The 16,418-nt window shown below is 41.0% G+C and overlaps 1 protein-coding gene across 4 annotated transcripts in view; it reads left to right on the top strand.

The window, feature by feature from the left end:
• Positions 1 to 2,850, top strand: part of SPSB4 (splA/ryanodine receptor domain and SOCS box containing 4) — an 82,877-nt gene extending 80,027 nt beyond the window's left edge. For all 4 annotated transcript variants that reach the window (XM_042042277.1, XM_042042274.1, XM_042042276.1 and 1 more), the window contains one exon: positions 1,543 to 2,850. In XM_042042277.1, the coding sequence (XP_041898211.1) occupies positions 1,543 to 1,670 (128 nt within the window). In that variant the 3' untranslated portion in view covers positions 1,671 to 2,850. The remainder of the gene's footprint in view (positions 1 to 1,542) is intronic.
• Positions 2,851 to 16,418: the final 13,568 nt, after the last annotated feature.

Genomic DNA, 16,418 nt, shown 5'->3' with positions numbered 1-16,418 from the left:
TTTGGGGAAATACCATAGTGAACCGTGGACAACACAAATCAAATGTGTTGCTGGGATAAATGATGGAAAATCTATTAAGTCAGTGGTGTGTCACCAGAGCAGACAATTACAGCGTATAAAACCAGTCCTTAATTGGATATTTTGTGATTTGCAATGATTTTTTTTTTTTTAAGTAGTTTTAAAAATATCAGCTAACAAATTGATAGATTAACACAGAATTATAGAATAAAGTCATCGAATGGTTTGGGTTAAAAGGGACTTTAAAGGTCATCTGGTTCCATCCCCCTGCCGTGAGAGGACACCTTCCACTAGACACAGTGTGTGTAAACCTGCACGTGGCACATAAAAGAGTGCTCTACAATGTTGAGCACTTTTAAGAAATCTGTCAATTTTATAAAATGTCATCACTACAGTATAGGCACAGGACTTTTTTCCCCTCCATTTGAAAGTGCTAGTAAGGGTTTTAAGGCTACTTCTGTTTTATCATGTAAAGAGGAAGAGCTTCCTTTAATCTTTTGAGTTCTTACCCTTTTAAACCAGCACGTGCAAAAAAATCCATCTGGTTGGAGTTCTTAAAGATAGCGGTAACTGGTACAAGACTTCACAGCTTTATTCCAGTTCCCGTGGCAAAAAGATTTCCATTGCCAACACTGCAGTCACAGAGATGGTTCTTGCTACTATGAGGTGGAAATTTTATGATGTTCCTGCAGTTCTGTGCAAGCTTTGCAGGCCAGGATGAGACGTAGGGGTGAGATGGTTTGAGATGCTGGGGATCAGTGTTTGGGTCTCCAGTATTAAGTGCTATCAGCGAGGCATTTCTGGCAGATACTTAATTCACTTTGATTAAATTAAACTTGAGACATCTGAAGATGTTGTTTATATATTTTGGGGGTGTTGGTGTACATCCATATCAGAACACACACCCTGCCTTCCAGTCAGCCAAATTCTCCTCCCCTAATTCATTCACAGACGAAAAGGTTATGTTTCCTCTAGATTTTTGAGGGTGTTTTGTTTGGTTTTTTCTTCCAAGGAACTTCCTAGAAAGTAAGGAAAAGCACTGTTGGCTGAGAAGTTTGGTTACCCCTAAGTGCCAGTGCCAGTTCCAGTTCCTAAGATGCAGAAGGAGCTGGGATGTAAAGGTCAGGAGTTGCCAGTGTAGTTCGCGTTAACACAACATGACAAATGTTGTATTATAAACACAGAAACTCTTTGTCTTGTTTGAGATCTGGAAATGTAGGAACTTCTCATGCCGCAGCTTAGTAGGGTGGCCTGAGGAGTGGTTTGGCATTATTATTGTAAACTTCACAGATAAAGAAGCTTAGTGTGAAACTTCGCAGCGCCTTACCATGGGTGAAACATAGAAAATTCTGCCTTGGTTTCTAGTGATTATCTTAACTGCTTCAAGATACCAAGGTTTTCCCAATACCATTACTATCTTTATGACTGATCGATAGAATACAGAATCTCTGTTAATAAATAAAACATCTGTAAATGGAGCTGCTGAAAAATTAACTCTTTCTTTTCTTTCTCCTGTTTTTCCAGCGGAACCCCTGCCTTTAATGGACTTGTGCCGAAGATCAATTCGTTTTGCTCTTGGCAGAGACCGCCTGCATGACATAGAAATTCTACCTTTGCCTCTGTCTCTGAAAAATTATTTACAGTACCAATAAGACATCTAGAACCCTCTGGCCTCACATTGGACTTCATCAATGCAAATGGCAGAAAATTGTTTACAGCAAAATATAAATCTTTGTGATGGACACTTAAGTGTTATTTAATTTTTAATATATATTTTTTTTCTGAACCAGTGAAAGCAGGTCACTGTGGGGGACTACTAAAGAATGTGAAAACATTGATTTGATTGAGGTTCATGTGTTACCTGTTGCCTGTTGTGTTTACAGTCCTGAAGGCTAAAATTCTCATCTCTCATACATTGGTTTATCTTTGTTGCCTCTGGTAAATGCCAATAGAAAATCTGACCTGCAAGATTCACTGTCCTGCAGGACAGAGCATTCTTCAATATTATGATTTTTATTTTTCTTTTTCTTTCTCTCTCCTACACTTTACCCCAATAAATAAAAATAAATTAGCAAAAGTCTTGACAGTAACTTCTGAAAAATATTTAAACCTTGTCTTTGGTAAGCAGAGTTGTTGAGAGTTCTGCATGTTCAGTGCTCAACATAATTAGGCCTATAATATCTAAAAGCTCTAATGTTTAAAAAAAGCAGGTTATTGTGTAGAAGAAGAGAACGTGGTTTAAAAACATGAGAGGAAAAAAATGGTTTATGTGTCAGATCAGTTTCTGGACTTGGTAACAGTAAGGTGCAGTTTGTTGTTTTCAAGACCAAATCTAGTCCCTCCAAAGTTCTGCAGTTTAAAACAAAGTGTTCACTTTGTCCCAAGAATTTAGGATATTCATATTTTAGAAAGCTTGTCACTTTTTTTTATTTGAACAAATTTATGATTTTTATGTGGTATGAACTCTAAGTACTTTGTTTTCTTTTTAATGTATGTGTGGTTATAATGTTTATTTATCTGTTTAGCATCTGTGGAGTTCTCATTTAACTGTTTCCCATCTTGGGGTGACTGATTTTGGTTTTCTCCCCAACTCAATCTGAAATGTATCAATTTTTCAGGCTCATCCCTTTTTTTTTAAGATGCTGCTTTCTGTTTGCGTTTCTTACATGTTTCAAGTTATCTGCCTGAATCATTATCTAGTTTTTAAACTGGAAGTTGTTGTCATGGCAGAATGTCCAATGTTTAGACTGAGCTGCCTTCAGCATATTTTAATGTGAATTTACTGATGAATGAGGAGAAAATTTCTAATAAAGTCTACTGTCCAAAGTAAAACTCCTCTCTCCTTTGATGAAGTGTTAAAACCTGTACTGCTCGTAGCCCAGAGGTGAAGTTCAGTTCGTCATGCAGCATTGCAAATGCTTCTGTTTTGTTCTTCTGTGGGATTGCTGTTCTGGGTTCCTGTGTGAGAGATGTGGCAGGCAGCGTCCTGTCCCATTCCTGACTTGTCCCACTCACCGTGAGTGTGGCCTTGCTCTTGCTCCCAATACCATTCTGCTCAGATTCCTCAGAACAAAACCTTACTTCTGAGCCAAGCTGTGCTTTGGGACTTGGTGCTTTTGAGGCAGGTTGGAGTTTGACTGCTGTGCACTGGTGATCCAGGCAAAATCACAGCTCACAGAGGGCTGCCCTGCTCTCAGTCACCTCTGGGAACAGAATTACAGTTCCAGCTGGCAAAAAGAAATGTGAGATACAACAACACAAGCAAGAGTGGAAGCAACAAGGGCAAGGTAACACAGGGGTGTCAAAAATGAAATAACTAATATTTGCTTGTCTGGGCTTAACTGTAAGCTGATGTCTGCTTCAGCATGGAATTATTTTAGACTTGCTTTCACTTAAGGTGAGAAGTACATACTGCATTCCTTCCCTTAATCTTAACAGAGGGGAAGAAACTACTGCAGTGATCCCCATTTTTTACTTTTCCTGCTTGCTTTTATTTCATTTAAATGTTTTGTCTCAGTAGGTACGTAGGAAGAAGGAGCTATAAAATTATGATAGCTAACACAAAAGGCAGAACAAAGCTGTGCCAAGTGATCTGTTGTAAGCAAGGTAAGCACCTGTTCAGGAATGGCAGAGCAATCCTGGTAGATCTTATTTTTCCACCCCCAAAGTCCATGTAAGGTAAGCATTCCCTAAAGCTAGTGTTCTACTGTAACTACAGACTTCATGTTCCTTTGAATAACTGCAGTGACACAAGTGTTCTTTCACGTGACCCAGGCCAACAGCTTCTTAATGTTATGGTAAAGTCGGAACTGATATCATAAGACAAACGAATGGTGCCTCTGTATCTTAATTAACCTAATTACAGTTGCATTGGAATGTCAGTTGGTGCCCTTTCTGTGATGATTCCTCTAAACCAAACATCCTTACTTTAACTTTCAAATATTTTTTCTAACACTTAGTGTCTTCCAAGGAGTGCTTGTTCTACAGGAACGATAATTTTCTTCTTTTACTGTTTCCTAATTGCATGTTGTGATTCTGTGGATGGTAGATAAACTCCTTTGTATGGGATTAGGGCCATGTTTTTGGAGATCAAAGTCTTTTGGATACAGTTTTCTTGGTCCTTGTAATGAGAATGCACTGTGGAGAATATTAATGATACTTCAGTGTTCTTCCTAACCATCCCTGTGCAAATGGATTCTCTTCCAAGAGCGTTTATAGGAAACGCAGAGTACAGGTAAGGATGAATCAAGCATTGAGGCTAAACAAGTGTCAGAGAACCTTCTCACAAGGAGTACCAGGAAGAGTCTCCTCTCTGCTGGTGAGCTCCAGCCTGGGTGCTGTGTCCCTCATGTTGATTCTCCAGGCTCCCTTTACTGGAATGCAAACGTTGCTTCAGGAGGGAATTGAGCAATAATTTAGAAAGTGGCCATGCATTGGCTTTTGCCCAAATCAGAGGTCAAACGCTAAATTGTTACCTTCCTTCAACCAAAGCAGTTGAAACTTCTCAGAATCTCTATCCTGGCCACCTAAAGGCAGGAAGATCCCTACCCAGAGGTCCACTCTGGGGGATATCTGACAGAGGGGATGATCACTTACTACGAAGCTGCACTCCTTTGAGATTTGGAGTGAGATCTTCCTTGACTTTGTATTTTTAATTTCCTGCCACTTCTGCCTTTCATTACATGAAAAAACATAATCGATGTGATGGTTTTCAGCTTTCACTGTGTCCCTGTGCCTGAGTAACAGGAGTGTGGCTTCTCTAGACATTCTATGGAAGTGAATTTCAGAATCACAGAATATTCTGCGTTGGAAGGACCCACAAGGATCATTGAGTCCAACTCTCAAGTGAATGGCCCATATGGGGATCAAACCCACAATCTTTTATTAGCACTCTGCTCTGACCATCTGAGCTAATCTCATACCCAGTGTTCCCATGGCTGATAAACTGAGGGGAACAGAAGCTCTGTAATGCAAAACACAGGAGTTTGTTGTAGTATTCGATCGGAAAGGGCACATGCCTGGGAACTGCAACCAAATTGCAACCTTTGTGAGGGGTGCATGCTAATTAGTGGGTTGCAAAAGGAAATATTTTACCTACTCTGCATGTGATTCTCTAATGTGGCCCCTTCCTAGGAATTATTGAAGGTTCAGAATCCCTGCTGTTACAATAGTGGTTAAGACTTGTGGGAACATGTATCATAGCTTCTCTTCTTTACTTCTCAGTATTCTTCACCCCTCTGCAACTCATGTGGGGTTGGGGTATTGATTTATCTCCCTGGAGGTGCTGCTTTGGTGATCACGATTCACAGGTGCTGTAATCTGAGTGACACACTCAGCTTTTAGACTTACTAAGGCTGTAATTTTCTAACACCTACATTTGGAGTCAAATTTGAGAAGCCACTGTCCTTTGGTGTAACAGCTGTCACATGTGTCCCGCTACTAGGCTGATAGTCTGTGCTACAAAGGCTTAATTTTGGCTTCAGATTGAACCACTGGGGATGTGTTGAAATGTCTGCATTCTCATCCAGAGACAATGTAGTACAATCTGCAGGGAAACCATCAAGTTTTATTCTAGTCTTCACATGTAGTCTTTCTGGTGTTCATGCTTTTATATCAACAGATCAACTTTTGCTGTTGCGGTAGGACCTAACTTTGGAGCAGTTGCTCAGTGTTCACTTGAAGCTGGGAAAAGCTGTTACAGAGCAGACGTGTACAAATCATTTGAGTGTTTTTGATAGTTATAAAAGAGCAGCAAGCCAGAAATGCTATAAACTTTCCTTCTCATCTCCATTACAGTTGGTGTTGTTAAACTATAACCATATGTTCTCCTGTCAGTCAGCGGCAGGCACAGAACAGCCAGCTCTGTATCAGCCCCAGCAGAGCCCATTCAGGTGCAATTCCCACTGACATCAGCGGGAGATCTGCCTGAGTCAGCACTGCTGCTTTTGGTTCCCATGTAAAGATCCCCAAACATTTCCAATACATTGTATTGAGCCATACTTTATTATATGTAAGCAATCTCGAGCAGATGGTTTCTGCAGCAGTTTTTCTAATTTGGCAAAACATGCTGGCAAGTGGAGTTAGGTGAATGTTGTGAGAAAGTTGAACAAAAAAATGCATCTCGTTGAGGCTGAGAGCAGTATTCAAAGGGGAAGCCAGACTTCTTGGCTCCTTGGTGATGGTTTTTCATTTATAAACCTTTAGAATCTCACAGTGGTTTTTATTCTGTATGCTTAAAGGAATGTAGGATCTTTATCCACTCCTGTTTATCTCAAAAGAATGTCTGGTGATCATAAAGTGGAAATCCCTCTGCTTGATTCAAAAAGACACCAAAAAACCTCCTTCCTCCTTGGGAAATGTTCTCTGTAGACACAGAGCCATGGGAAAGATACAATACACATCAGCCTGGATGACCCCCGCCTTATGTTTTTTTTTTTCTTTTTCTTGAGGTAGCAACTGTTCCTTCAGAGAAGGTGTCAGTGGGTTCTGCAGGCATTGTCTAAAATAGAAATGTTTTGAAACACCTGCAACAAAGCTAAACACCCTGCTGAAGGTATGTTGAAGCAAATTTGGGTGTACTGAGGTGGGGGCAGAGAACAAAGAATCAGAGCTCAGAAGAATAGTGTTCACCTTGTTTTCTTTTTTTAGCCCCACTATTGAGTAGAAGTAAATTCAGAGTGGAAAGGAATAAAGAAAAGTTGTTCATGCTTCCATTGCCATCGAGTGTTTAGTTTAAAGCTTAAGCATCTGTTTTCCCCAGTAAACCTTTGTTGCGCAGCCTTAACATCCCAAGGCTCTACCACTGACTGCTGCAAAAGCCTCTGAATGTCTCTGGACTCTGCAGTTGGGTGTAATAGCACCCAGTTCCATGTCTTGTCCTGTTAGAACTTAATTCATTAACTTCTGGGCAAAGAGCACAGCCACTCTGTCATCATTGACACTGCTGCAGCAACATGTGGGGGTACCCAAACCAGCTCCCATCCTCAGCAGAGAGAGCCCAGCCCTTGGCAGAGCAGAGCTCAGTGTGGGGCAGTTCCTGTGCCAGGCGGCAATGGGACAGCAGCGCGAGCATGTCTGCAGGCAGTGATGGATGGCTGAGCTGAAGCGGGTCTGCATTTCAGTTGGGAGGCAGCTTTGCAAATCCTGTTTAAGACAGGTGTCAGGATCAGGTACTTGCAGTTTCATTTGTGTAGCTGTGAAGATTTGTAAGGTATATATAGGCTCTGATCTCTGCAGGTGACAGCAGATGTAGAAGCAGAGCTGATGTCTTTAATAACTTTAACATATTAGGGGTGCTTACAGTGGAGACTGCTATGTTGGATTTTCATGTACTGTTTCTCTGCCTTTGAAAGCTACAGCACAAAAGGCAGGTGTCTTCAGACTTCTAGGGAAGAGCAAACAAAACACATAAATGAGCTGATATTTCTGCCAGTCCTCATGTATGACAAATGCTATTGCCAGTTCCGGATGCCTGTCACAAGCCAGCATCACAGAGGCACTTAGCTGAGATCAGAATCTTCTCAGTGGTGCCTGCATCGGTTTCCTCCATATTTACCTATTTTTTTAAGAAGAAAAAAGGTTTTAAATAAAGCTACTCAAATTGTGAGCTTAACTTGAAAATGCAGTCTTCTAATGAATAAAATGCTTTTATCACACTTAAGACTTTATTAGTACACAAATAACTGCTGCACAAATACCTGGGAAACTAGTGCATGTTTTTAATGGGAAAATGGTTCAGCCTTTTCTCATTTTACTGAGAAAATCAGTTTGGCAAGTGCTGTGCTTCTCATGTAGCAAAATGTGAACAGCTCTAAGGCAAGGAGCCAGAATTTCAGTATATGCATTTGGAAGTGACTTCCTAAGCACACTAAACCTACCTGTGGCATTATTTTGGGGACTGAAGTCTTACTTCATTTGTAGATAACTTTTAACTTTTGGGAACTAATAGGATTGGGATCCTTCTAAGCTAAGTATTCTATACTCTCTTTCTCTATTGTCTAGAAATGAACCATACCAAAACCAAACTCCCCCCTTTAATTAAGCTACCTGGGTAAACTTGGCCTGGCATCAGGTGCTGCTGGTATTAAAATGTTACCCAAGTACCATCTAATTACATAAATAAACCTCCACTGGAAAAAGCCATCTAGAATAGGAAAGGATGTTTATTAAATTGGCCTCCAGAAGTACTGAGATGAATTCCAAGTGGTGCTGTAAACTTTTATGTTCTTGATTATTTGCTGATTCTCCCTCCAACCCGCCTCTACCATTTCCTGTGTACATCAAAGACAGCAGTCCAATTTTTCCATTTTTTCTTTGACCCTAAGTTTTCATACAAATAAAACTACCCAATTCTTTTATTCATTGTTACTAATCTTGGTGCATCTTTTACCTCATTTTACCTCATTACCATCTTTTACCTCATTACCATCTCTTACCTGGTATTTGAGACTCAGGCTGTGTTTCCCAAGCTGAGCTTCATGAAAATCCACCTTGTAATTTCATTCTTCTCCTCACCATCCGCTTTGGGAAAAGCATCTTACTATTGAACTTCACTGTTCATGACTCCAAGAGCCCACTCAAAAGGATATTGGGACATGTTACATTGGTGGCTTGCTGTTGAAGTGACCTAATTAGTTTTTAATGTAATAACTGTCCAGTTATTAAGGTCAGTGTCCCCAAATGGCCTCATTCTGCACATCTACACAAAGACACAGGAGACCATTCCTAATTTGCAGCTAATACACCTTTTGTCTTGTGTGTTTGCCTTTTATATGCAATTTCCCTTGACTCTTCTACTGGGGCGTCACCCTGGGAAACAGTGGGTGCTTCAGCCTTCCATGACCCCAGTTTAATTTGCCTTTTCAGAAGGATCAGCAGTATTTAAAGTAAGAATTTGTTTTAGATCAAAGTTCTTTGAGCTGTCACAAGAGCATTGCACAAGATTGGAATAAATCTGGATTTTAATAATAGAGCTGCTTAATGTTGAGGTTTAAAACTCAACGCTTCAGTTCCTCTCACATCATTAACTCTCCCACACTAAGGAATGTTATACACAACTTTACTATCAGTGATTACTCTGACATAAAAATAAGAGAAATAAATCTGTAGTTGTAATACAGAAAATTCCTCCTCTCTGAGATCCATGACCTCCAGCTTCCTGCTGAATCTGAGCTGGAAAAAAGAGATCTGGAGAGGCTGGTTCCTTGCATTGCTTGGTATTCCCATCCGCCACAGAAGGGGGAACAAATGTTTTTAGTTGTCAAATAACTGATAATAAATGGACAGCTGGGATAGGAACCTCTCCTAGGATGTTGTGTCTTGTGCACTGAAAGGTGAAATACATGTTTGGGGGTTTTTTCCCAAAATTTTATCTCTCCAGAAAGATCTCCTAAATCTTTATCTTCTAAACATGTGCTTCCCATTGGGCATGAGGAGATGCTTCTAATCCTTTTGAAATACTAGTCTTTTGGATCAGGCAACTTTGTGACTTGGGAAAAGGAAGGACACTTTATATCATGCCCTCTTTTTATTTATTTTATCTTTAGTTAAGACTTTAAAGTTTTGTTTGATTTCCGATTTTGGAATTTATCTGTAGAAATACAAAAATATTCTCTTTCTTTTTTGAGTTTCCTTACTGAATAGTCTTGCTATAATTAAAGAAATTGGAGAGTCAAATGATGTCTTTTATGAGACCAACTGAATGAAACTGAAGAGACATTTTCAGGCACAGAAATGCTTCACTGAAATACACCAGTTTTCAAAATTAAATTCAGATTAAGAACTGTTTAAACTTGATTTTGCCGCACAGAAATTTGAGAGTTGATAAATGTACTGGTTCTGTGCCCTGTTACAATTTTTCCCATTCCTGAACCACCAGCAGTTCCTGTATGTGCTGCTGAACCCAGCTTTCCTCTCTGTCATGACTTACTGAGTCTTCCCTGTCTGTGTTGCACGTACAAACCTCTTTGATGGTGTAATTGATTAACTTGTGTGAGTTAAACTTGTATCACGAGTTTGAAGCTGTATTTTGCCTTGAGGATCAAAGCTTCAGCCTGCATATCCTGAAAGCTGGTCTGGCTCTTAGAGTACAGCATTAGTCACATTAAAGATATTATCTTTGTAAATTCGATCCTGTATATATCCTGCAGTAATGGTGTGTATGTTCGCACCATCCCTTCTACAGAGAAGGTAACTAAAAAGAGCAGATGTCATATATTTAATCAAGACCTTTCCTTTTCATGGTTTTTCTGTTTAAAGAAAACGAAGATTAATGAGTTCTGAGAACTTAAGTCCTGTGCTGTTTGCACAGAGCTCTTTTTTGAATGGGCCTGTAGGCTTACACCTACTCTGCTGTCATGCAGAAACATGGTAGGAGCTCACTGTGAATTTCTGTAATGCAGTAATGGCATTCAGGCGCAGGGAGGGCCTTCCCCCCCCCGCCATCGGAGGTGCGATTAAAAGAAGGCTCTAGGGAGCGAGGCGAGCAGGGGCGCGGCGCGTCTTTGAGGGTGTGGCAGGGCAACTTGCGCAGGCAGGGTTGCAGTCATCCTCCTGCTAGTGGGGTTTTTATTTTGTGTTGGGGGTTGGTTGGTTGGGTTTGGGGTTTTTTTTCAGCAGTGGTCTCCAAACGATCAAAAACTATAGCTAGTAAAAGTGTACCGACCCAAACAGAACCCCCCAAGAAGGACACGTCTGCCCAGATGCCTTCCTGTAAGGAGCATTTTAACCCGCCAGTAGTACCAGGGGACGGTGCAAAAGGTGCCTGCGTGCGGTGCGAGCGGGTGAATGAGCTCCTCTGTCTGGTGGCCGAGCTTAACGAGAAAGTAGAAAGACAAAGGAGTGTTAGGGAAAGTGAAAGGGAAGGGAAGTAGACCGGTGAAGTTTCACCCTTCCATCCCTGAGAGAAGCCCACCAGGAGTCACAGCAACCTTACTTTCCTTCCCACCATCAACTATGAATAGGGGGTTTTAAAATCAGTGTTTGGGATCCCCTGACATTTGTATATCAAAGCTTTTATTTAAAATTGCAGATTTTTTTCCACTTTTCAACATCTTAGCTTTTGGCTAGAAACTGTGTCTCCTGGCACAGAATATGCCCTCTGTGTTCCTCTCTTATGCTGTCAGCTCCTGGAATTTTGAAATTATTTCACAATGATTTGCATCCTTTTGCTCTAGAGAAACTCATTCTCTCTAATCCTTTTCTGCAAGAAAAGAAGCGCAAAACTGTTGCCTCCAGTCTTCTCTGGAACAGCAATTACTCTTGCTCTAGTAGCAGGAGTGTGAAATGGTAAGAGGGAAGAAAATAAATTGGAACTTAGAAATTACAGAGGTGGGTTCTTCAAATCACAAAACCTACATGTCTTGGCAAGTGCTAACGTGGGTGAAAAGTCAAATTTCACTCTTTAACTAGAACTTGCTAAGCAGTGCATGGGAAACACAGCTCCAGACTCATCTCTGAGTGCCTCTGTATAACTTAAAGCAAATTTTCAGCTGTCTGGTTCCTAACTCAAGCAATTCCAGGTGAGCAAAGCTGCTATTGGCTACCTGTTGCTCTCCCAAGATCCCTATGCCAGGTGTTTTCTCTTTCTGCAGTACAAGCACAGCAAGGACGTCCCAAAACATCATTATCTGCAATACACCTTAAGCAATGCAAAGAAGACCTGTGTTTCTGTGGCAAGATGTGCTGCTTGCCTGTGCTGGTGAAGGGAGAGAGAATGATGAAGATTTTCCCCAACAGTTTTATTCCATAGCATCCACATGGGTATAGAAGGGGGGAAGAAATCACAGGTTTTTACAGATTTTTAGGTGTAATAGAAATTCATTTAATAATTTTAGAAAGAAGGTCATAACTTAGCAAGCCAAATTCCTTCTATTGGACTATGATGGAACTCTTCTTGGACTATGATGAAACCCTTCTATTGGATTATGATGCTTAGTTAGAGAACAGTAAATGTGTTTTTCATTCACTTTTTCTTATTATAGTTTGTTCCAGTTCTGGATGACAACCACAATTAATGGTAGAATTAAGTTCTTTCCCCCACCTAAAATTATCTACCTGGAGCTCCAAGCCACTGGTGCTGGTTCTTGTGTGAAATTTAAGAATGATGTGGCACTGAGTATTACCTTACCAGTCTGATATATGTGCATTGTAAATTAATCACAACCTGATCATCTTTTGATTATCTAACTATACAGTGAAATCTTAAATTGTAAGGAAACATCTCTAACTTTTTATAAAGGTCATATCTCTCTGTGCCAGATTTTACAATCTCTTAAAAATGGTTTTATGAGTCAATGGTCTACAGCCAGGTAAAAAAAAAATTCTGTCTCTGGCTGTCCCCCACTTCATTTTTGATGTGAGGAACAGATTATCCTTGCTTTCACTTTCTTTGCTTGTTTCATTTGCCATGGAATTGCTTTGAAAACTCTTATTCTTAGCTGCATGTCTGTTGTTACCCACATGTTTTTTAGCTTCTACTTTCTGAAATAGTCTCTCATAATTAAAACCTGGTATCTTGTTCTTTGATGTAGAACTTTATTTTTTTCATCAGCATTTGAACTGGTCTAATTCTTCAAGTAGCCCCATTTTTTTTCTGTACAACTGCCCTGTTCTCTGTCATTATCTCTCACCCCCTCAGTCCTTTTTTTAGTCTGTAAATTTGATAACCTGTGATCTGAGAGTTGCACCCGAATCACCATGGAAACTTCAAACAGCATCAAACTCCACTGGAAACACTTTTCAGTAATGATCACCTGTGGATAACCTCTTCAGGGGTTACCAGCAGTCAGTGCTTATCCACAAAATGGGCACTTTGCTCAGGGTGCTGCCATTTTCTAAAATAAGGGCATCAGGTACTAGGTCAGATTGTTCACCAAAGTTAAAACAGTGCTTTCTTTTTTGCAGCTTAAAATGATGTTCAAAAGAAGCATGTGAGGGAGATGTGGAAAACAAAACTGTGGAGTTCAGGAATGGAACCGAGAAAAGGCAATGGGGAAAAAAAAAAGAGGATCTTTGTTACGAATAGAAGTATAGTAAAGTTTCCTGGTGACCCAATCATTTAATGCAGTCATTGTGACACTCTCCAAAAAACACTGAGCAGGTTCTTCAAGGCCAAATGATTAATTTTTTTTTCTTTATATTTCAATTACGCTCATGCTGTGCACTCTTTGGTTGTTGATGACATTGTTTTATTTATTTATATCATTTTTTTATTTCATTTTATTTCATTTATTTCATATGCTTGTGTTCGGACTGAAACATTGAGGCACTGTCAGTTCTCTTCCATTTGACTGTATTTCGTAAACACATTTCCAAGCACTGCATCGGAAAGTTAATATCAGTGATCTGATTTTGTCCCGTCTGTCTCATGTCTCAGTCTGTAGGGAGTGTTGGAGGTCGGGAGGAGGTAAAGAGTTACTGCTGTACAAGTGGTTGCCTCAAAAGAGAGTTGCTGAACGGAAATGCAGTTCCTGCAGTGCACTTCATGAGGAAAACATAATCACTTGTCACATAGTGATACAAGTTCGCTTTCTAGTTTTGATACACTTTTTGTATGTGGCTCAAGCTTGTGCCTTGGTTGCTCCTTCATTTAGAGGTGTTTGAACTGTTTCCAAGCAGTTAATAGGTGAAAATAGTTTTTCTAAATTGTATCTATCTCCGGTGCTCCAGAAGTACTTTGAGAGATAAAAGGACAATGAAGATGATAATGAGGTACTTAAGGTTACGAAAGCACTGCTGGGGTAGTTTCCTTTAGGCATCGGGTTTTTGTTCCTACGGAGGCTGATCCTACCATGCTAATGGATTTATAGTAATGATGCTGGATCAAGTTTTTAGGATTTATAGTAAAATGGTGATTTATAGTAAGATTTATGGTAAGGTGCACACAGGGTTCTCAGGAAGATGCCAGGTTCTTACGGCTTGGCAGCCTCAGGTGTATCTGTTCAGGAAGAAAACATTGTTTAGCACCTTGGCAGGGTTATCCGAGGCTTTGTTAGCAGCATAAATTGAAAATACGTTTGTCCCGGTGGAGTTTGGCTCATGGCAGGTGATGAGGGAGGGTTCGGGGAGCAGCGCTTAGTGGATCACCTCACATCGGCTGGCCACCAGGGCCATTCCTGCTGCCACAGCGGTGGCAGGAGGAGCCCGAGGTGGGATTCTCTTCTCTTACAGCAGCTACAAGTGAGGTTGCCTCTGAAAGGTCCTGCTTGCTCCCTTGCTTCAGGGTGTTTTTTTCTCCTGCTTCTGTATTAGCACTTACATGTTATTATGTAATTTATTTCCAGTCAGATAGAACGACTGTGTAAAATAGATCAGGGAATGCAAAACCAAACCAAAGCTGTCATTGCCTTTACTACCTCCTCTTAAAGAGACTTGTTCTTCAACTCTCCAGGAGTAAGCTAAAAAAGTACATGTCTTTTCTGTCTTAAGGTTTCTGCTGAGTTCTGCATTTTATATTTTGTTTTATTCACTTGATGATATCAAAAGCCATCATCGCCTGGCCCTGCTGGCAGCCCCAGGGTGAAGGTCTCTGAGGGCGCTCACCTGAGGGGGTGGTGGATCGGGCCCAAACGGGTTAGGCCCAAATGTGTTTTTACCTTGCTTGAGGCTGTTTTTTCTCTAGAGAAGGGAAAGCTGGTGGAGGTGGAAGGGCAGGATTGGCCTCAGTCATGTCTGTGTGTGGTGACCGTGGGAGGCAGCCCAGATGGTGGTGAGAAAGAAGAGGTACCTGAATCCTGGAAAACACAATCCCCACCTGGGGGGGCCCCTGGAGCAAACGGCACCAGAGGGGCAGTGTCAGAGTGACACACGTGCCAGGGATGGAAACACAGCTTTTGAGGTGAAGAAGACAAATCTGTGCTTTCCCAGCGAAGGGCAGCATGGCGGGCACTCCTGAGGGCTGGCCTTCCCCCCGGGGGCGATGCTCGTGGTGCCAGTGAGGTGAGGGGCGCCCTGCAAACCCCAAAGGCTGAGCTGGCGAGATGCAGCTGTCCCAGTAATGGGCTTCATGGTGTTTGGTCTGCCCAGGTAACACGTGGTGAGTTTGATGTTCTGTCCCTTCCCACAGGAAGGGTTTGGCAGAGCAACAGCTCAGGCAGCATAAACTGCTTTTAAGTTTTGGGTGTAATTTGTCCCCTCAGTTTGGTCACCCTTGTTGGGTATAAGTAAATATTGAAGGGGAATGCAAAAATAATTATTTGTCCCTCAGCTTAGGCCAGGCAAGTTTTCATCTGTCCTTTTCCACAGCTCTGTTTTACTGCTCATCTTCTGGCTTTAACTGCATTGTAAAGGAATGGGAAACAGGGTCAATGTTCTGGTATAGTTTGTGTTATTGATGTATTTTTCTGTAGGTACATATGTTAAAGTGAGGAATCCAGCTTGGGCTGTGGTTGCTGACGTTGTATTCAGAGTTGTGTTCCTGAGTGAAATCATGATTTGCTGTTAAATAATTCAAACCCTATTCAAATTGATCCGTTTTACTGTCTAAGACCTGCAGAGATCATACGATATGGCAGGAGACCACGAGCTTATCAGTTAGTACAAAGGGGAGATAGCTGGTGTTGACACAGCATCAGCTGTCAGCAATTCTCATAACCCACCAGCATCCACTGAGGCAGACTCTTAGATATTTCCGGGTTTCTTCTTTTTGTGTTTTATTTTCTTCTTATGGTGACCTTTTCTGATTTCATTTAAGAGGCTATGCTATGGTAATTGTGCATTACTAACTTTTGCCTAATCGAATCAATATTCTGAATTTGACTTTATGTTTTACAGCACCCTATTCATAAATTATTGCATGATGATTCATGTTGTGTTAGTTGCTAAATTAGCTCCAAAGAGTGAAGCATAGCATGTATTCAGCACTTTTTGCACAGAAAATTTGTGAATGCACAGAGCTGCCTGTCTTGGAAGACTGATGCCAAATGGCTTGTGATGTACTTTATTGCAGCTCTTCAAGCTGGGTGTTTCAGGTTTCTCATAATTCAAAGTAATAGAAAAGATTAGAAAAATGTGGTTATTCTATGATCTTACTTTCCCAGGTTTGCTGTCATAAATCACCCTAAGAGCCTGTAGCTGCTGATGAAAAGGGTAATCCAATCTTTTCCTCTTATCCCTGGCAGTGACTGTGCTCTGCCTTCCCTGTGTCGGTGGTAGCAGTTGTGTGGCCATGTAGGCAGCAGAAGAGGAAGAAAACAAATAAACTTTTAGCTGTTTCAGCATGTTTTGTGACTTGCCACATACCAGTGATTGCTGGTGGTGACACAAAAAAGGGCAGGAGCACACAGACGTTTGTGTGGGCTCTGATGGGTTTAAGTTGGTGATGAAATCACGTCTGAAGAAGCAACACAATGGGAAGAGGAATTCATCTTCTGTACAGATATGCTGTGTCTTGTTTTTTTTTC

The sequence above is a fragment of the Corvus kubaryi genome, unplaced genomic scaffold (assembly GCF_017639235.1).
Source record: "Corvus kubaryi isolate FWS band 111438036 unplaced genomic scaffold, C.kubaryi_AGA036_p1.0 37397, whole genome shotgun sequence".
Classification (NCBI taxonomy): Eukaryota; Metazoa; Chordata; class Aves; order Passeriformes; family Corvidae; genus Corvus; species Corvus kubaryi.
The sequence above is the reverse complement of the archived record's forward strand: the minus strand, read 5'-3'. Positions and strand labels throughout refer to the sequence as shown.